We start from the raw sequence: 21,955 nt of genomic DNA on the forward strand, positions 1-21,955 counted from the left end.
AGATAAAAAAAATCACCCAATAAATATATCTGCAAAAATATTTAAGTGTTGCTAACTGTTTAATAAGTATGAGTTTATGTATGACCCTTACATTAAAAAAAATTGCATATTCTCAGATACATACAATTTTGGGGGTCATACTGAATATTCTGTTTTGTGCCCTGCTTTTTTCACTTAAAATACCTTATGAGCATTTGACCACATTGTTATAATCAAGACATTACTTTTAATAGTGCTGCTTAATGAAAGGATTTTTGTGAAGATTACAGTAAAAATGTTTTTCTCAGATGAATTCCATTTAAAACTCTTATCAGTATAGTAATCACATTATCAAGTGTCTTTTTGGTTGGATAACCAACAAGGTCCTACTATATAGTACAGGGAGCTCTGCTCAATGTTATGTGGCAGCCTGGATGGGAGGGGAGTTTCAGGGAGAATGGATACATGTATATATAGGTATGGCTGAGTCCCTCAGCTGTCCACCTGAAACTATCACAGCATTGTTAATCGGCCATACTCCAATACAAAATAAAAGGTTTAATTTTCAAAAAGTACCATTTTGGAGTGTTTAAAGAATGTTTACTCAGTGCCATGCTGGGTGTCTTGGAGGACAGATACATAAATGAACGAAGCTTCACACAAGCTTAAGATCCAGCGAGGGAGGCCAACATATACCCCACTGTTTGTAACAAGAACCAGCAGGGAGGAGAGGGGAAAACAAGAGCTCCTTAATGTGGACCTCAGGGTTCTGTCTGGGTGTTGGCTTCAAAGAGTAGGTGAACAGATGGTCAACGCGCAGGCCTTTTGCTCTAACCATATTTATATGTGCACAGTGCTGTGGGGCTCCAGGTGGAGTAGATACAAAACTGAAACCAGTAGGGGAAAAAGCTGGGTGTGGAGGTTAGAAGGGTGGGACATGATGCCTCAGAGGTAAGAGAAATATAGACACAATAGCATTTTCCTCTGGGCCACCAACTTTTTATTTATAACTCAGGTCCCTGGCCATGCATCAGAATTTTTTTAGAGAAATGATTGTTATTTGGAAATACATTCTACACAGAAATACTTGTTTTACTTAAGCAAAAAATTTAAGCAAAAACACTGAAAAAAAAAAATTTTTTTTTTTCCAGAAAAGTATACAGCATTATAATGGGTTTTATTTATACATAATGTGAATATAATGAAGCAATTTCAATGCTGTATAATGTTGAATTCTACGAGTAGTAAATGGTGTTTGACTTTTGGGCTTCCCTGGTGGCTCAGGTGGTGAAGTATCTACCTGCAATGCAGGAGACCTGGATTCTATCCCGGTTGGGAAGATCCCCTGGAGGAGGGCATGGCAGCCCACTCCGATATTCTTGCCTGGAGAATCCCCGTGGACGGAGGAACTAGGGATGAGTATATTTAGTTTGGTGTAGTTCAGGGATTTTTCAGATATATAGACTACCTAAACCAAAGAGTAGAGAAGGTGATGGCACCCCACTCCAGTACTCTTGCCTGGAAAATCCCATGGATGGAGAAGACTGGTAGGCTGCAGTCCATGGGGTCGCGAAGAGTTGGACACAACTGAGCGACTTCACTTCACTTTTCAATTTCATGCATTGGGGAAGGATATGGCACCCCACTGCAGTGTTCTTGCCTGGAGAATCCCAGGGACGGGGGAGCCTGGTGGGCTGCCGTCTGTGGGGTCACACAGAGTCGGACACGACTGAAGTGACTTAGCAGCAGCAGCAGCAGCAGCAGCAGCAAACCAAAGAGTTCTTTCTTTAGCTGTGCTCCCGGTTCTTCTGATGGTAAATGCATTAAAAATAATAATCAAGGAAGGAAGGAAAGAAAGGGAGGGAGAAAAGAAAACTTTTCTAGGGTGTGCTGGGCAAGGACCAAGTGTGCAGCAGCAAACTTGACGTTAAACTGTCAGTGATGTAGGACCCAGGGCAGTAGATGAATTCTGACCAATGTGCTTATGAGGACTGCTTCCAGGAACCAGTGGAGAATGGACATTCCCATTTTAATGTGTACTCCTGCCCTAGCTTGTAATACAGACAAAGAATGAGACCTCCAGCAGATGAAGACAAAACTGTATCTTCTCATTTATGTGTAGAATGTAATAGAGATAGAAACTCATATTCTCATAGAAATAAAGAGCAGAATGGTGGTTTTCAGGGGCTGGATATAGGGAAAATGGGGAGATGTTGGTCAAAGGGTACAAACATACAGCCCTAAGGTGGCTAAGTGGAGAAGGCAATGGCACCCCACTCCACTACTCTTGCCTGGAAAATCCCACGGACAGAGGAGCCTGGTAGGTTGTAGTCCATGGGGTCGCTAGGAGTCGGACACGACTAAGCGACTTCACTTTCATTTTTCACTTTCATGCATTGGAGAAGGAAATGGCAACCCACTGCAGTGTTCTTGCCTGGAGAATCCCAGGGACGGGGGAGTCTGGTGGGCTGCCGTCTGTGGGGTCACACAGAGTTGGACACGACTGAAGTGACTTAGCAGCAGCAGCAGCAAGGTCGCTAAGTTCTGGGGTTTTAATGTACAGCGTGATGACTGTAATACCAGATTACATGTGTCACAGTTGTTATCTTAAATATTATCACTGTACACTCATTAAATGGTAAGTATGTGAAAAAGTGGGGTTGCAGACTAACCTTGTTATGGTAATTGTCTAGTAATACATACATGCATCGGGTTTCCCAGGTGGTGCTAGCGGTAAAGAACCTGCCTGCCAGTGCAGAAGATGTAAGAGACGTGGGTTCTATCCCTCGGTTGGAAAGATCCCCTGGAGGAGGTCACGGCAACCCACTCCAGTATTCTCACCTGGAGAATCCCGTGGACAGAAGAGCCTGGTGGGCTACAGCCCATAGGGTTGAAACGAGTCAGACATGACTGAAGCAACTTAGTGCCCATATGCACGCATCAGATGGCCACATGTATACCTTAAACTTACATATATGTCAATAGTATCTTAAAAGGCTGAGGAAAAAAAGAATGTGCCCTCTGTGAGTGGGAGACTTTTCCTAACTACTGAGGTAGAAGCAGGTTCTGCAGAAGACAGCAACAGTGCTTGATCTCGTCAGTCTGTGTTTTTTCATACTGTAAATCAGAAGGGTACTGAAAACGGGCCAGAACACTGAAGTGGCTCAGGAGAGGTTCTCCAGAAGATCTAGTGCTTTTCAAATTTGGGACAGAGCAAGAATTTAGTTATACAAATTATTTTAAAAATGCATTAGGTTCCACTTGCCTGTAATGAGAGTGGCATACGTAAACAGTTATATTGGTAAGGATCACCCAAGTTTATAATTGTGAATATGCTCTCACGGATAATAGAAATAACAAGGTGGCATTTGGACACAAGTATGAAATGTAGATGTGGCCAGTAAGAATATATCTGCAAGTTGTTGGCTTATAGCAATTATGAAGGGCCTAGGTGTCATACCTGAGTTAGTTGAAGTTCTTTTAAGTTACTGTTAACAAGGTTCTGTTCAACCCGCTGGCCCTTGGAACTCTTGTCTCAGCTTGTGTGAGCTCTTCCTCACTTTCTAAGAACCAGCTATACTGGATTTCTCTCAGTTCCTGTCAGCACTGTGTTCTTTCCCACCTCAAGTAAATGCCTTCACATGTACCACTCACTCTACCAACACCCCCCTCCTTTTTTTAAATTTAGTCGTCTCCTATTTATCCTTCGGGTTTTCAGCCCCAGTGCAATTCCTCAGTGACATCTTTGGAGAGTCCCTAGACTTAGGATCTAGGCTCTAGAGTCCCACAATGGCTCAGCCATAATGCTCTCTCTGAAATTTCTTTCTCAGTGTTCATCATCCCTGTGAGACTTTCAGTTCCTTTGGGTGCACTCTCATTCACTGCCTTACCCCTAAGAGCTTCAGAAAATCTCAGGGCTCAGTAAATCTTTTTTCTTTTTTTTTTTTTAACACAATAAATGTGTCTGTTTTAGGAAAAGTGAGCTCTTATGAAAGACCGTCTTCTAAGCTTGTATTCTTATATCTTTATACAAGAGAAAAAATTCAGCAAAAGATAGGTAGGTAGGTGGATGAATGGAAAAAAGGGAGGGAGAGAGGTATTCTAGCACAGTGCTTATTGTTCAGATTCTAGAGCCAGATTAACTGGGTTCAGATCCCAGCTCGGCTACTTCTAGTGATACAACCTTGGCCAAGTCACTTCTCTATATACCTCAGCTCCCTACCTATAAAATAGTAATAATAATAATAATATTACCTTAAAATTTTCATGAGGCCTAAGTGAAAACATATAGCATCTATGTGAAAGTGCAAGTTGCTCAGTCATATCCAGTTCTTTGTGACCCATGGTCTGTACAGTCCATGGGATTCTCCAGGCCAGAACACTGAAGTGGATAGCCGTTCCCTTCTCCAGGGGGTCTTCCCAGCCCAGGGATGGAACCCAGGTCTCCTGCATTGCAGGTGGATTCTTTATCAGCTGAGCCACCAGGGGAGAGGGAAGCATGTATGTACAATATAATAATTATCATTATAAAATAGCAGTCCTAGTCATCATTGTTCCCTATTTCTCATTTTCTTTTCATTCTTACATCTTCCATTCAGAAAAAAAAGAAAAAGGATTTGGGTTTTTTTCCCCCACCTCTAGACTTGCTATCCCTGGTGGAACTAGAAGACAGTAGACTTTTTAAAATTTAGCCTCATTTTTTATTTCAGGATAGCTAGATACCATTTTATGAACACATTTAAACACATTAACAAAGAAAATAATTTGAGGAATTGGCATTAAAAACTATCATTAAAACTTACTTTTAAAGACATGGAGCTTGCTGTATCAGTGAAGAATTTACTTTAGCATTTTGAGAGAGTCCAAATAAAGTTAATTTCATTATTTAAGAAGCACAGTTTGAAATAAAGTTTTGTATAGACTGTTGAATACTCTATTAGTTGAGTATTCTAAAATTTCATGTATTTGATGGTGGAGAGCGTGAAATAAACAATAAAAAATATAAAATTAAGCTGATTCACACATTCTATGTGCTTGATCCTGGGATTAAATCTGTAAAACCACGGCTTTGCCCTTAAGATAGCTGACAAACTTCTATGTTTAATAACTGCATAAGATATTTTTTAATAACTTGTGCTATAGAAGGTGTTTTACTATGAAATGTATAGATACTGATTGTCTAGAGAAGATTACAGTTTCACAAACAAGTGGACTGCAGTTTGGCTCATTTTGTCTTAGAAAATGCCTGACTTTAACCAAGGATCCAGTTTGGAATTAAGCTCATATATGTCTTTTTCATTGATTTCATAGAGCTTAGGAGGTAGAGGAAGCAATGAAATGCTTTGCTCTTAAATCTGGGTCTAATGGGAAATGACTACTGAGTAACATCATTTGTGTTGAGCTAGTTGGATTGAACTGTTTGGAGAATTTCACCAGGCTATCTTACAGTCATCATAGTAAAGAAGAGTGGGACATGGTTATGCCCATACTTTGCCTCTGAGGAAAACAGATTTTTTTTTTTAAGTTTATGGCATCTATAGGTGTGATTCTAAGACTCGCAATTTCTAAAAGATAAGTTATGTGATAAATTCTTATAGGTACAAAGAATGTTCTGAGCAGCTCAAGATTTTAAAAAGATGTATATGATTAATAATTAGATGGAACACATAATCACATTTGTAGAGTGCTAAGTAGACCAAGAAACATTGAAGAATTTCCTGAATTGCCAAAGCTCAAAAGGAGTTTAGATACTTTGGAGAGCTCAAAGAGCTTTTAATTTTGTGTTTGGAGCAAGAGCAATGAAAAGAAACAGATAGGCTTACTGTGAGAAGAGGTTATTGGTAGTTCTTTATAGGCAGAAATCAGTTCTATGTCATTCTACTTTGTGTCTGTAGTCTTGAACTTGAAGAATTACTTTTCCAACAATAAAAGATAAACAACTTCAAGTGAGGAAAACTAAATTTTAGCAAGATGAAGAGATCATGAACATATCATTCACTTTAAATGAAACTAAATTTTCAAGACATAGTTGAGTTGCCCTCCCAGGAGTTAAAGGGACTCTCAGATGTGATCTCAGGGTTATTGTCAGTATTCTTTATGAAACCATGAATGTGGGAAGTACCAACAGACGGAAGCGAGACAAATGTTCCAGTTTCCAAAAAGGCGTAGATTGTGAAAATGCAAGTCTACTTCCCTGACTTTAAGCTCCAACAACATTTGAAGAGATTGTAAACAATAAAATTAATAAAATATTGGAAGTGTTTAGAGAAGAATGGGATGATCTCCATGAATCAACTCAAATATATAAGAAATAGACCTGCCAAACTGACCTCATTTCTTTCTTCTTTTCAATTGTATAATTACTACTGGATTAGACAGTAGTAAAGACTTTTCATATCTTGACTTTGGCAAGTGATTGACAAAGTCTCCTAGACAGTCTTTATGGAAAAGACAGTAAGATGTTGGCAATTGAATTGCTTGCATGGCCTATGCCAGCATGCCACAGTGTTTACCTAAATAATAACCAATGACTCTATACACTGATTCCTTAAAGAGTGAAGAAAGTGAAAATGAAAGTCACTCAGTCATGTCTGGACTCTTTGTGACCCCGTGGACTAATACAGTCCATGGAATTCTCCAGGCCAAAATACTGGAGTGGATAGCCTTTCTCTTCTCCAGGTGATCTTCCCAACCCAGGGATCAAACCCAGATCTCTCGCATTATGAGCATATTCTTAACCAGCTGAGCCACAAGGGAAGAAGCCCAAGAATACTGGAGTGAGTAGCCTATCCCTTCTCCAGCGGATCTTCCCGACCCAGGAATTGAACCGGGGTCTCCTGCGTTGCAGGCAGATTCTTTACCAACTGAGCCATCAGGGAAGCCCCCTAAAGAGTAATGGTGGTGAATATTAAATGGCATACATTCAGAAAGTATGAATTTGAGTCATGAGTTCTTTCGATAATGGATTTATTCATGTGATTGAGAGTTCAGTTATAGACTTTTCCTCTCCTAAGCTGTATTTGTAAGATTTATAGATCTGTTTTTTAAGTTTCATAAATCAATTTGACTTATAAGTCACTTAAAAGTCAAAGAATAGTCTTAGCACTTTGAAGCAAAGGCTGAGTAAAAATGCAGTTATGAACAGTCTTTTTTTCTCATTTGTTTAACTGCATTAATCCCAAATAGATGTTTTTCATACTCTTGAAATGTCAAGTTTCTGTGAAACTTTCTTAAAACAAAAGGCAGAAGTTCATATACAATTTAGTAATATAGATAATCTCTCCATTGTCTCTGTGAGCTAATGTTTCTGTTAGCCTTGTGGTAATTCCATAGTCACCTGCTTATTTAGGATATTTGTACTTTAAAAAAACAAAACAAAACAAATTTCCTGGAACTACATCAAAGAGGGAAGCGTAATATTCCATCCTCTTAACAAAAGTTTTTTTGGTTTCTTGAAATAAGGCCATTCACAATGACTACTATATCCAGTATATTTTATTATTAATTATTATTAATTTTAAAGAATGCCAGTCTATATAATTTGTTAATCTTTTATCATTGACATTTTATTGATGTTTGTAATATTTTTTCCCAACATCAGAGAAATGTGATGACATCTTTGAATAGTTTTCATACTTTAAACAAAATATCCCATTTATGAAATTGTACTTCACCCTTTTCTTTGCAACTGTTCAACCCAGTGTTGCGTCCAGAGTCCCCGTAGAGGTTGAGGGTGAAGATTAGGAAGCAGTTCTTACTCTGATAAATCTAGCTGTCATTCTTTAACTCTTTCTGCTTTACAGATCCTCTCAGTCTTAAGATTTTGTGGGCCCTTGAAACAGGAATTTAATTCATTTCCCCTGTTGAGAGCCCCTCATGCTGTAATTTGTGATTGATAATTTTTATTATGGTTTTGTCTTTAATTACATCTAATTCAATGGCTGTTGTTTTTATAGATTGGTAGATTAAAACTCAATGTGAGTTTTTAGCATTTTATAGTTTTGTCTCTGAGTCATGCCATATTTTATAGGAAAGCTTCAAAAACTTTTTTAAACCTTGAATTTAAAAAATGTTTACTCAGATTGGCTTCTTTAATAACACAGGCATTATCCTTTATCTAGATTAAATCTATTTTTGAAAATATGTTGGATAGCAGGTTTTGAAGTCTATATAATTTATTTTAGGTTGAAAAAACTGATTCATTCTCTGTCTAGTCAAAACCCTAGCCAAACCTCCACAAACATCACTAAACACTTTCAAGCACTTATGTAACAATCCACCAAAGCTTTTGTATAATGATTATTACAATGTGATCAAAACACTTTTTACCTAGTTTTCAAAATACCTAATAAACTCGTAACTGGGTATGGTTTTGTTCAATAAGCAATGTGACTGTAGAGTACTGATTATGAATTGGGTTTTTCTTCTACCCAGCAATGAGTAAGTACTATAATTTAAAAAATAAAATAATATGAACCCATCTGAATTGGACTTTGGTTGGTGGGGCCACTAAGTGTCCTGACAGAGGCAGCCTCAGAGCACAGATTGTTCAGTGTTATCCTTGTAAACATCCTTCAGGTTTTCTTCTTTGATCGCAAGGTTTCCCCCTTCCTCGGTATCTATTTTTAACAATGCGAAACAGGGACTTTTTGGTTTGTGTTTATTAGTTTAGAACATGAATGTTATCTCCAAACTTTAGAAGCACTCCGATTTTCTGCTTATTTTAGTACTCACTCATACAGGTTATGTGTATTTATTTATGTGAGAAAAGAGAGAATTAGAAATGCTATGTTATGAAATAACAGTTGAAAGAATGAACCGATCTGTAGTAACCTTTTGAATTATCTAATTTGGCCATGACTATATTGTTTGAAGGAAAGTGTATATTTTAATCAACCAGTCATTTCTTATTCAGTAACATAATCTGTTTTGTTTTAGCGTTGCTCTTTTTGAGTTACTGAAATTGTATCTAATGAAAAGTGTTTGTATTGCTTTGGTAATCATTTTAAGTTCAACCATTATTACAAATTCACTGCTACCAGATTTCTGCAGCTCCCTATTTTTCTGCTAATATTTCTTTGATACTCCTAATATTATTCTTTTTAATCTCCCATTTTCCCCACAAATAAGGAAGAAACCTTTCATTCTTACTCATTTACGTGGTATCTAGGAGTCAGACAGATGGACAGAGAATGCCTGTTGCATCTAGTGACAGGCAGAAGGTTCTGAATAGGACCCATTTGGCCTATCAGAGATGAGAAAGATGGACTTGTGGGCGGAACATAGTTTGAGAGGGGCAAGGGTGGATGAGTTTGGGTTCGAGATCATCAGAGCTGGAACATGTAGGGCTTGCTAGGCCCTGTTTAGAAGTTTGAATTATATTCCAAGAGTAGCAAGAAGTCATTAGGTGGCTCTAAACAGAGTAGCGATTATCTCACTTACATTTTAAAATCTCATTCTGGCTTCTTTGGGAATGGTGGAAGCAGGAGGAACCAAAAATGGGTACAGGGGAATGGATTAGAAGGCTTTTGCAGAATTCCAGGTGAGAAATCATGGTGGATTAGCTTAGGGTGGTAGCAATGGAAATAGAGAGAAGTAGGCAGTTACGGGATATGTGCTGAAGGGAGAACTGACAAACACGGCTAATTAATTGCATTGAGGGATAGAAGTAAAAAGAAGAAATTGAGGCTGACTTCTAGGTTTGGGGCTTGTTCTATTGGATTGTTGTTCTTGTTGTTCAGTGGACTGCAGCACGCCAGGCTTCCCTGTCCCTCACCATCTCCCAGAGTTTGCCCTAGTTCATGTCCATTGAATCAGTGATGCCATCCAGCCATCTCACCCTCTGTCGCCTTCTCCTCCTTCTGCCTTCAATCTTTCCCAGCATCAGGGTCTTTTCCAGTTAATCAGCTGTTTGCATGAGGTGGCCAAAGTATTGGAGCTTCAGCTTCAGCTTCAGCAGGATTGTGGTAATTTTCTAAGACAGAAGAGGTGATTTTCTAAAATTAGAGGAGAGAATGTAATGGGAGAGGATAGAATTAAGAGTTATGTTTTGGTCGTCTGAAATTTGAGGTACTTATTTATCTGCACTATAGATGAAGGAGTTTGATGCATTTGGAGTCTGGTGGAGTTAGGTCAGGGATAGAGACGTGATAAGAATTTGAAACTTACCTGTTTATGGATTGTGCTTAAAGTCATGGGATTGAATGGAATTACCTTGGATATTTGTCATACTCTCTGACCTATACCTCCTCCCTCTCTTACCATGTAAAATTATGCCCACATTGTGTATTATAGGTGTGTATTTTAAGTATAGTACCTATAATAGTTTGGTATAGTTATGTTATTTTGAGTAAAATACTCTGATTTCTTTTATCCTATTTATGGCTAAATGGTTTAAGGGTAATCATTAACTAGCATTGATATTTAACTGGAGACCTAACAATTACTTATTTTGTCTTGTGTTTTTTTTTTGTTGTTGTTGTAGGCAAAGTCATTAATAAAGATTTGCGACATTACCTGAGTCTTCAGTTTCAGAAAGGATCAATTGACCATAAACTGCAGCAAGTGATCAGAGATAATCTATACTTGAGAACCATTCCATGTAAGTATAAGATAGAATCAAAGAAATGTGGCCAAGATATCTTTATTTAATCAAATACCTAGAAATAATTCTCTAGAGAATCTCATATGAAATTGTGAAGATTAAGTTGGGGCACTGGAATGAAACAAAAATTAGATAAAGAGAAAATTTTTCAGATGACTTTCAAGGGTTTGGTTTTTAAAAATAGAAAAACAAGCAGATTCTATATTGTGACTTACAAAAAATTCATTAGACGTTAAGAATTTATTGATATAAATGTACATGTTGCTAACTAGATTTTTTTCCCCTGTAAATCAGTTTCTAAAACCTATGCAGTTAAGACTTTTTTGCTCTCCATGCTTGTATACTGAGAAGAAACATTTCATATTAATTATTAGGATACTACTGATTTTAAAATCTGCCCTTTCCCCAAAGGAAAACAGGAGGAAGCGTGTAGTGCCTGCCGCCTTTGAATTTTTACCTAGATATTGGTGTATCCATTCCAGTTTTAATAGTTTCCATAGGGGCTGATTGTTGTTGTAATTGTGTTTTTGGCTTTGTTTTTTTAAGCACATAATAAATCATGTAAACTTGGTTTAATTAGTGTAGGTCTGGAGAAGAAGAAAAGCAGTAAACAAAAGGGCCTAAGGACATTCTGATGTGTTTTACTTCTCAGTGTATTTGTATCTCCTTGTGGATACTAGCTTTTACACTGTCTCTGGAATTCTTTATATCTTTATCTTGTTATTTAATCTTACACAATGTCGAGTTCATCACCAAGCCTTCCTAATTCTGCTTCTGAAATACCTATCTCTCTGCACTATCATAGACTCTCCTTCTTTCTTGCTTAGACTTTAAACAACAACAACAAAAATTTGCCATTCAGTTCAGTTGCTCAGTCGTGTCCGACTTTTGTGACCCCATGAATCGCAGCATGCCAGGCCTCCCTATCCATCACCAACTCCCGGAGTTCATTCAGACTCAACATCCATTGAGTCAGTGATGCCATCCAGCCATCTCATCCTCTGTCGTCCCCTTCTCCTCCTGCCTCCAATCCCTCCCAGCATCAGAGTCTTTTCAGTCAACTCTTCACATGAGGTGGCCAAAGTACTGGAGTTTCAGCTTTAGCATCATTCCTTCCAAAGAAATCCCAGGGCTGATCTCCTTCAGAATGGACTGGTTGGATCTCCTTGCAGTCCAAGGGACTCTCAAGAGTCTTCTCCAACACCACAGTTCAAAAGCATCAATCCTTCGGCGCTCAGCTTTCTTCACAGTCCAGCTCTCACATCCATTATGTAGTTGCAAAGAACTAAGTAAAACTGACTTCAAAGTCTTGATTCTAGCGTTATACTAGTTGGTTCACTTGGGCAGATTACTTAAACTTCCTAAGGTTTCAGAATCTCCATGTATAAAATATGAAGTCATAAGGCTCGCTTCATATAGCTATTAGAATTAAAGTTTGAGTATAATTGCAAACCACTTGATCTGAAATAGATGCTCAAGCAGTGTTCGTTCCCTTGCCCCGTTCTAACTGCATCCCCTGCCTCCCATGGCACCTCAGTCTAGTCCATCTTTAAAGTATACGCCTGATTTTTTTGTTTTTTTTTTAAACTTTAATTTCAAACTTTTAATCATTTTTCTGGTTAAAGTTAATAACACTATGGTATTATGAGGTTTATAAGATATATAGAAGTATATAAAATGAAATTATTTGCAAACACAAGTAACAGAAACAAACTGAACTATAGTGACTCATACCTAGGGCACGTCTGATTCTTGCACATCTGTAGTTTATCCTTCAGAGGATCCTATTTATTAGTATTACTTTAAAAAGCCTAGACTTTTTAACGTGGTATAAAATCTTTTGTTTTAAAATATGACCCCTTATCTATGCCATCCTCCTATAAATCTACCTTATCAGGTTTCAGAATTGCAAGTCCTGCCTTTTTTGCATTTGCCTGATAAATCTTTTTATTCTTTTATCTTTCTGAATCTCACTCTGCATCCCTGGTGGCTCAGATGGTAAAGAATCTGCCAAAAAGAATAAATCTTCCTATTCTTTTATCTCTCTGAATCTGTGTTTTATAAATAGTGTTGAACTTTGTACCCAGTGTGAAACTTCCTATTTATTGACTTGATCAAATACCTTTCATCTCAGTTTTGTCATGTTTTTGTATTTTGTAGCCAGTGTGAAACTTTATATTTATTGATGTGATATCTTTAGCCCCCGTTCTGTCATGTTTTCCTGTTTTACTTATATGCATGGGTGAGTGCTACGTCACTTTAGTCGTGTCCAGCTCTTTGTGACCCCACGGAGTGTAGACTGCCAGACTACTCAGTCCGTGGGATTCTCTAGGCATGGATACTGGAGTGGGTGGCCATGCCCTCTTCTAGGGGAGCTTCCTGATCCAGGGGCCTCTTGCACTGGCAGGCAGGTTCTTCACCACTGACACCACCTGGGAATCCCCATTTTTCCTATATACGAGTCTGTTATACAAAAAACCCTTTCACTGTGTAATCTATTTCATTTGATCTCTCTTTTTAGGAAGAGTTACATCTTTATTCTAATGGCTACCTTTATATAGTGCTTGTTCCTCCTCCCTTTTATTTGGTCCTACTATGAGCAATACTAAAATTACACAGTCATTTCTTCATCCTTCCTTCTCCCTCTCCCATCATCTGACCTGAGGCACTATCTTTTATTCCCACAAATATAAGGTAATCAGCAAGCTTACTCTCCTTTGCATATTCTTTCCACATCCTCCCTGTTTTTTGATCCTGGATCTGTATCTATATTGGTAATGCAAGCAACCATTATGTACTGCACTCTCCCCTTTATAGTCATTTATTCTCCATTCTATGCTTAGATACATGTTTAACCAAACTACCAACCCTATGTTGTCATTTCTTCAATAATTCTGGTTGTCTGAAGCTTGTTCTCTACCAGATTTCCATGAAGCGTTCACAGAATCATTATATCAATTGTCTGTGATCTTTATACTTTAAAAGTTTGTGTGGATGGATATGAGATTTTTGGCTCATAACTTCTTGCCCTGTCTTAATTATCTGATTGTCTTTTGGCATAAAGCATTGCTCTTAAAAAAAAAAAAAGAATCTGAACACAATCTGAGCTTTATTCCCTTATAAGTAACTTGGTATTTTGCCTGTATGGGGTTTCTCAGGGCAGCATTTTTAGTTTCGTAGCTCTAGAACTTCCTCTTTCCTTGCTAAAGCAAGTTAATAAAAATATGTACTTGTACTTTCTGCTGCCCTCTGCCACTTTTCCTTGAATCTTCTTTTTAACTTACATTTATTGTCCTAGTTTTGCAGTTTCTCCTCAGTGTGAGGTTTTGCCCTAGAAAGGAGCTGTAGTTTATTTGTTTTAATTCATAAGTTCCAAACAGCTATAGTCATTTCAGATCCTAATAGGAACTTCTGACTTACAAATTGAACTGTCTAAAACCCTTCCCAGAATTTAGAAACTCTTATGCATCAGTAGCAGTTAGCAAATTGGATGGTCACATCTGGTCTGTAAATGTGATTCTTTACTAAAAGATACCAGGTCTTTCTGGAGAAAATTCTGATTCCTAGCCTAAAGTAGGGAAAGTGCAAGGTGAGGTTGGAACGTCCAGTTGTACTGGAAAATATGTTTAAAAAATTTTGGGAACATATCAGAGGAACATTTAGGAGAAAAGACACCTAGTAGGGGTGCCCACTGACAAAACCTGAGACAATTTAAACAGTGAAATTAATGATAGAGACTTTTACTGTTGTCAGGCATTTCACAGAGCGCAGCTGTGGTCCCTAAGGGAATAGGAAGGAGATTGCACACAAAAGCATCCTGTAATTTCGTCAGCTTTCTTCTTGGAGGCACTTTTGAGGCTATAACCCATGGAGGAAGAGCCTCGGCTGAGTTTAGCAGACTCTGAGTTAAGGGTACAGAAATAATGTGTTCAAGAATTCTGAGATGTTAGGAATTTGCAGGGCTGGGTATCAGAGAGGAAGAGATATAAAGAAAGCTCAGGCAAACTGCATATGTGCCTTCTTCGATTTATTGCTGAATACTAAGCTGAGAACGTGACTTCACAAAGCAGGCGAAGAACTCTCTGTGAGCTGGAAGGTTAACAATTCCCAGAGCTTACACAGGGCCCAGAGTAATTTGAGTTCTAACCAAGCTGCGTGGAGAGACTCCATAAGGGTCATGGCTTACTAGTAGTGTTAAAGAGCCCATAGATTCAGACCCACTTTAACAAAGTGTAATTTAAAAAGTCCCAAAAGGATCAAGTGAATATGCATGTAACTTATCTAGTTAGCAAAAATAAAGGAAGAGAGGGAGGGAAAGGGGGAAAGATAAGAACTTTTTAAAGGAAGACAAAAAAAATCTAGACACTGAATAACATCATATTCCTAATGTCTAGTGTCTAATAAAAAATTACTAGGCATAAAAACAAAAAAAATGTGACCCATAATTAAAAGAAAAGTGAGCTGATTAAAGAAAAAAAAAAACACAGAAATGACGCAGATAATGACCATATCAAAAATTTTAAAGTTGTCTCATAAATATGCTCAAGGATTTAAAGGACAAAATGAACAGAATGAAGAGAAAACAAGATACACATTTTTAAAAGGAACTATATGGAACTTCAAAAACTCACTGGATGAGTTTAACGTAGCAGATTAGAAACTGCAACAGAAAAGATTGGTGAACTGGAAGACATAACACTATAAATTAATCAAACAGAAACATGGAGAGAAAACAGAATACAAAAGTGAACTTTTAAAAAGCAATCAAACAGTGAGAGAGACAGGGACAGTTCTACTTTTGCCACAAAGCACCTCCTCATACTGGGTCTACCCTCTTATCGTAAATAATTGGGCAAGATATCTATAACATCTGTTTTCAGACCTTGGATTACAGACAGAACAGGACTGTAACTGATCTCTTCATACCAACCTACGGCATGCTATCAAGCCAAAGTGGGGGAAGCAGAACAAATACTTGAAAAAATAGTGGCCGAAATGTTTCCAGGTTCAGTTCAGTTCAGTTGCTCAGTCGTGTCCGACTCTCTGCGACCCCATGAATCGCAGCACACCAGGCCTCCCTATCCATCACCATCTCCTGGAGTTCACTCAAACTCACATCCATCAAGTCGGTGATGCCATGCAGCCATCTCATCCTCTGTCATCCCCTTCTCCTCCTGCCCCTAATCCCTCCCAGCATCAGAGTCTTTTCCAATGAGTCAACTCTTCACATGAGGTGGCCAAAGTACTGGACTTTCAGCTTTAGCATCATTCCTTCCAAAGAACACCCAGGGTTGATCTGCTTCAGAATGGACTAGTTGGATCTCCTTGCAGTCCAAGGGACTCTCAAGAGTCTTCTCCAACACCACAGTTCAAAAGCATCAATTCTTCGGCGCTTAGCTTTCCTCACAGTGCAACTCTCATGTCCATGCATTCCAGGTTCAGTGAAAACTATAAACCAGTAGATCTAAGAGTATAAACAAACCTCAAGCAGTAGAAACATTAAAAAAAAAAAGTCAGTGTACATGGTAATCTAATTGCTGAAAACCAGTGATAAAGAGAAAATATGAAAGGCAGACAGAAAAAGAGATCATTCAAGGGAATGTAGATTGACTACAGATATCAACAGAAACAGTACAAGCTGGAAGCCAATCAAATGTTATCTTCAAAATGCTGGAAGGAAAAAGATGCCAACCTAGATGTGTATACAGTAAAAATATTCTTAAAAATAAAAAAAAATAAATTTTTGAGACAAAAAAAAGGATGAGGGGATTTTTCTCCAGTAGACTTGTACTATAAAAAATAGTAAAGAAAATTCTTCAGATGGAATGGAAATGATATCAGAATGAGAACTAAAATGGAAAACTTCATAATTACATTCAAGATATCAGTACCTGCTTTAGGAAAAGTAAGCAAAAAATCAACGAGATTATAACATGAATAACACTTTCAGCCAACTTGACCTAACTGTTACTTGTTAGAGCATGCCATCAAACAACACAAGATTATACATTCTTTAGTGCACAAGGGACATATACAAATATAGATCATATTCTGGACCATTAAACAAGATTCAGTACATTTAAGAGGATTTCAGTCATGTAAAATATGTTCTCTGATCCTAATGGAGTTAAATTAGAAATCATTTACAGAAAGATATATAGAAAATCTCCAAATATTTGGAAATTAAATTGCTACACTTCTGACTGACTTGTGAGTTAAAGAATAAGCCACAGGAAAAATTACAAAGTATCACACATTTCACTGCAGTATATCCATTTGTGGGGTGTTGCTAGAGCAGTATTTAGAGGGAAATTTATAGTAATGAATACTTATATTAGAAAATAATAAAGATCTCTATCAATAATCTAAATTTCTACCTTAAGAGCAAAGTAAACCCAAATTAAGTAGCAGGAAGGAAATAATAAAAAGCAGAAATCAATAAACTAGAAAATAGAGAAACAATAGAGAGAAATCTGTGAGAGTCAGAGCTGCTTCTTAAAGATTAATAGAAGTGATAAACATTATTGGGAATGAGAGAGAGTACCACTGAAAATCCTACAGAGGTTAAGTGAATAATAAGGAATTTCCTAAACTACTTATGCCAGTAAACTCAACAATTCATATGAAATGTATAAATCCCTTGGAAGATAAAAATTACCAATGCTCACTCAGGAAGAAATAGAAGAACTGAACAGCCTTGTATCTATTAAAGAAATGAAATTTGTAGTTTTTAATTTTCCCGTAGAGAAAACTTCAGGCCCAGATGGTACTGGTAAATTGTTCCAAATATTTAAAGAAGAAATAATGCCAATTCTATACAGCTTCTTCTGAAAATTAGAACATTTCCCAATCTCACTCCATGATCTGAGCATTATCCTGATTCTAAAGCCAGATGAAAACATTAAGAGTATTAGACCAAAATTTTTCATGAACATAGGCTCGAAATCCTTTATTTTAGCAAATCAGTACATGGTAATATAGAAAAAGGATAACACATTTTGACCAAGTGAGATTTGTCCCAGGAATGCAAGGTTGGTGTAACATGTGAAGATTAGAAAAGCCATATGATCTTCTCCATAGGTGCTGAAAAAACATTTGACAAAAATTCAACTTGAGTTCATGATGTAATCTCTCAGAAAACTAGTCTGCCAGTTTATTACTCACAGCCTCTTGGCTTCAAATCTACTCTTTTTGCCTACTTACGATGTTGTCACATTTTCTCCTTACCATCTGGAACAACGTTGAGCTTTATCAGTAGAAGGTGTAGGAAGGATACTGGAGGAAAAAAGTCTTCTTTTCCTGGCTTCAGTGTGCCTTTTTCTTTTTGCTTCTGCCTGCCAAAAGATACTCAGTTTCAGCAGCACTCTAGCAATCAGCTACCCAGGGGCAAGTTCAGTGGTACACATGGGTGGGGTAGGGAGGGGAGTGAGGGGTAGGAGGAGGGGGAGTCCCAGCAGTGAGTCCAGGAACAGGCTCACATAGGTGGCTTCATAAATTCCACCAATGTGCCAGCTGAGTTCTTCACAGTTTCCTGATGAGTTCTGTGGGGAACCCAGCAGGCTCCCCAGATTTCAGCAAAATCTCTTGCAAATATTTTTCCAGTGGGTTTCCAGCAAGCCCAGCCAGTTTCCCAGCTGATTTTCTAGTAAGTCCAAAACACCCTGCTGCATGTCCCTTCCACTCAAAGCAGTTTGCTGGTGAATTTTATTGGTACTCCAGCAGACCCTGCCCACTAGCCTCAACTCACTGATAGTGAACCAGCTCTGTCCCAAGGCAACCCAGCAAACTTCTCTACCATCCAGTGGGCTGCTATGCACCTTCTCCAAAAAGGTCTGAATCTCAGACTTTGAGAGCATCTCTTTCTTCCAAGTTTTTTCCTTACTTGGGTATTCTTGTTCAACTCTAGGATGATACTCTTTAGAATTCTCTTTCCTTCCGCCTTAGTTAACTCTTTATAAATAGTTAACAATTCTTTGCGTTAGGCTGTCCTTGTTCCAGTTACCATCTAGTTTCTTCCTCCTGCTTGGACCCTGGCTGTTACAGGATTGGTACTGGTAGCAGTCCCAGGAGACAGATGCTCCAAGAAGGGGTTTTAAGATTGCTTTGGGATGTGTGCTCGGGCTTGAGCACAGAGGCAAATTCCTTCCCGCGGGAAGCAGGTTGCTGATAATTTGTGACAAGTGATGTCGTCGTTTAATCTTAGTATAACCTGTGGCTGATTGTGACGAAGTACCAGTTGAGCCAAATAGCTTGCGAACCCTAGTGACTGCTACACTTGACCATTAGAGCAGTAATAATGGCTCTGAACACTGAGGTGTGGGATGGTTTCTCCTGAGTGTACCAAGTGCTTAAAGAGAGAAAATGACAGCAGGAAATCAAATGGTTTAATATTATTAAAAATTAATATAACAAGATTTTGATAACATTTTTAAATGGTCTCAGCCTGATACAGGCATTTGCTAACCAAAAAAGTCTTAAAAGAATGAACACTAACACAAAATAAATGCCAAATAAAAATCATCTAAAAGTTTGAAAGATACTAGTACACATATTTAAGATTTGAATTTTGCACTCCTGAAATGAAAATTTGAAGCACATAAAGTATCAGTTGCATTATCTGATCGCCTTCATCTTTGGTAACAAATATTCAGAGGTAGGAAAAAATATTTCATTTTGCACTGATCATTCATATAAGCTTGTTTCCTTTTTTAATGCTGAGAGTACTTGTTTTCTTGCCCCGATTGTTTTTGCCACTGAAGTCTATGTTGCTTTTACCTCAGATTGTAGATTAGTTTCTGATTTCAGGCTGAAGTGTTCTACAACAGCATTCACTTCTTGCACTTCTCTTATTTACAAAGCTCTGCAACTTGTAGCAAATATCAAATGGAGGAAAATATCAGGAACATTGTTGAATAGTGTTCAGGTAACATTCAGATGCCCTGCCCAATGTTAAAAACATTACACCGAATCATGTTGAAGCTGCCAATTTAGGGTCTTATCTGGCCTTCAGTGTTATATTTGTAAGAACAACCCACTATTATCATCAGAGCCCTGACCCCACACTTGCAGCATGGGAACAGCTGCAGGTAAGACTGATGGATAGATTGTGACTGCTGCTCTCCCCTATGCTTTTGTCCTAGTCCCTGGAAATGTCAGCTGTGACATTTCATTCTGCTTTCAGTGTTTCCTGCTCTTGCTTTCAATTGATATCAATAGATTCTTTCAAACCAGTAGCATCTCTATGTTACATTATTAAGCTTTAATTCTCACAGTAGAAGTATATATTTTTCCTCTTCATTTTCCCTTTCAACTCATTTTTCTTGGGATTTAGAAAAAGTAAATCTGTCAGGAAGCTCCAGAAAGGAATTCCTACATGGAAACAGTAATGTAAAACAGCTATAGCTCTTATATATTGTTTGTGGGAATGCAAAGTAGTATGTCTACTTCAGACTTTTTCTTAGAAAGTTAAGCATACACTTATCATATGACCCAGCAACTCTACTCTTAGGCATTAACCCAACATAAATTTAAATGTAAATCTATACAAAGACTTGTACAACAGGTTTTTATATAGTATCTAAAATCTGGAAACAGCCTGAATGTCCACCGGTGGTGAATGCATAATCAAATTTTGGTGTATCTATACAGTGGAATTGGAATACCCCTCAGTAATAAAAGGATATTGAACAACAAACTGGATGAATCTTAAAAGCATCATGCAAAGTGAAAGAAGCCAGACACAAACCACTACTGAAATCAAGATTAATGTGTGATTTCATTTGTGTGAGCGTCTATTAAAGGCAGAACTATAGTGACAGCAGGTCAGTGGCTGCCATAGGGTGGGAGACTGCAGAAGGGCGCAGGGAGACTTTTGGGGGTGATGGCTCCCAAAATCCGTAGAGTCTATCACACGAATCAGTGAACTGCATTATAGGCAAATTATGCCATTAGAATCAGTCAATTTTATTATAGATAAATTATGTAAAGTGACCAAATCAGCTCCCATAATTTTATTCTTTCATACTATCAACAATTAAAAAATGAAAATTTGTAGAAAAATACCATGTATAGCATAAACATAGCATAAAAAGAGTTGAAATACCTAATTCATCTCTAAGTATAAAGGGTAAAGATCTCTATAAGGTAAAATTAATGGACATTAAGGAAGACCTAAATATTTTGGCAGAGATTTCTTGTTCATGGAGTAAAGACTCAATATGGTAAAGATTTCAGTTCTCCTCAAATTGATTAATAGATTCAATCTAATTCAATAAAAACTTCAGCATTTTTAGCCTATCTGATTCTAGAATTTATATAGAAAGGCTATGAATAGAAAAAAAAACAAGTGAACTTTTTCTGCTGTATCTCAAGATTGATCACAGCAGTATAATAATTACAACACTGTGATAAACGTGCAGGGATGGTCAGTAGGTAAATGGGATGTAGACACTCAGTCTCATATGGGCCTTTCTGTATAGGATTCCTGTGACAGGAGTGCCATGGCCAATTAGAGGAGAAAATACTGATTTTTTTCAATAAATCTTGTTGAATAAACATTTAGGGGAAAAAAGGAAATTGGGCTACTACTTCCCATCAAACCGGAAAAAAAAAAAAAAAGCTCTAGTACATTAAAGTACTAGGTGTGAAAGGCAAAGCTGTAATGCTTTTTAAAAGAGAATGTAGAATACCCCCATGGCCTTGGAAAGGATTTCTAAAGCAGAACACAAAACCATTAGCTCTAAAGGAAACAATTGATAAATGCGACTACATTAAAATGAAAAACTTCTGTCATCAAAGGACTGTTTATTTAAAAGAGAAAAAAAGGTGAAATCAGAGTGAGAGAAGATTCTGTTTTGCAACATTTGTTTCAATAATGCAGGTAAGTAGGTGGGAGAATGATGTCACTGAACTGAGAAGTGACATTGGTTCTTAGTTCATCTTCTGTAGCCAATCTTGTGTATCATCAAGTAGCAGCAAGTAAACAAAGAATATACAGACCCAGCTGAATGTTGCTTTTGCTTTACTGTGTATGATGCCTGTTCACCTCAATTTGGCCTCTCTTCTCAATTTGAACTTGTACTTTATCTTAAAATTATTGATTGTACCTTTGGCCTTGTCTTTATTATTCAGTGTCCTCAACCCTCTGTACCTTTCTGTCAAGCTACCTTTTCACAGAAAATTTTAAAGATGAAGTATTTTATTTACTCTAGTATTTTTTGTTAGGAACATAACATCGACTAAATTGTATTAATAGTTTTTATGGGATTGTTATTGGCTTTGCTAGTGCTCCATTTACTGAGTTGCAGTAGACTTTGAGAGATCAACCCTGTCCTGTTTTCTCCATAAGCTTTCCTTATTTTTGGTGTCTGATTT

The 21,955-nt window shown here is 37.6% G+C and overlaps 1 protein-coding gene across 3 annotated transcripts in view; it reads left to right on the forward strand.

Annotated features, from left to right (window-relative positions):
• MAGI3 (membrane associated guanylate kinase, WW and PDZ domain containing 3) overlaps nt 1-21,955 on the forward strand; it is a 241,312-nt gene that overhangs the window by 116,748 nt on the left and 102,609 nt on the right. For all 3 annotated transcript variants that reach the window (XM_060412922.1, XM_004002337.6, XM_012178938.4), the window contains exon 2: nt 10,463-10,579. In XM_060412922.1, coding sequence (XP_060268905.1) covers nt 10,463-10,579 — 117 coding nt within the window. The remainder of the gene's footprint in view (nt 1-10,462; nt 10,580-21,955) is intronic.

The sequence above is a fragment of the Ovis aries genome, chromosome 1 (genome assembly GCF_016772045.2).
Source record: "Ovis aries strain OAR_USU_Benz2616 breed Rambouillet chromosome 1, ARS-UI_Ramb_v3.0, whole genome shotgun sequence".
Lineage (NCBI taxonomy): Eukaryota > Metazoa > Chordata > Mammalia > Artiodactyla > Bovidae > Ovis > Ovis aries.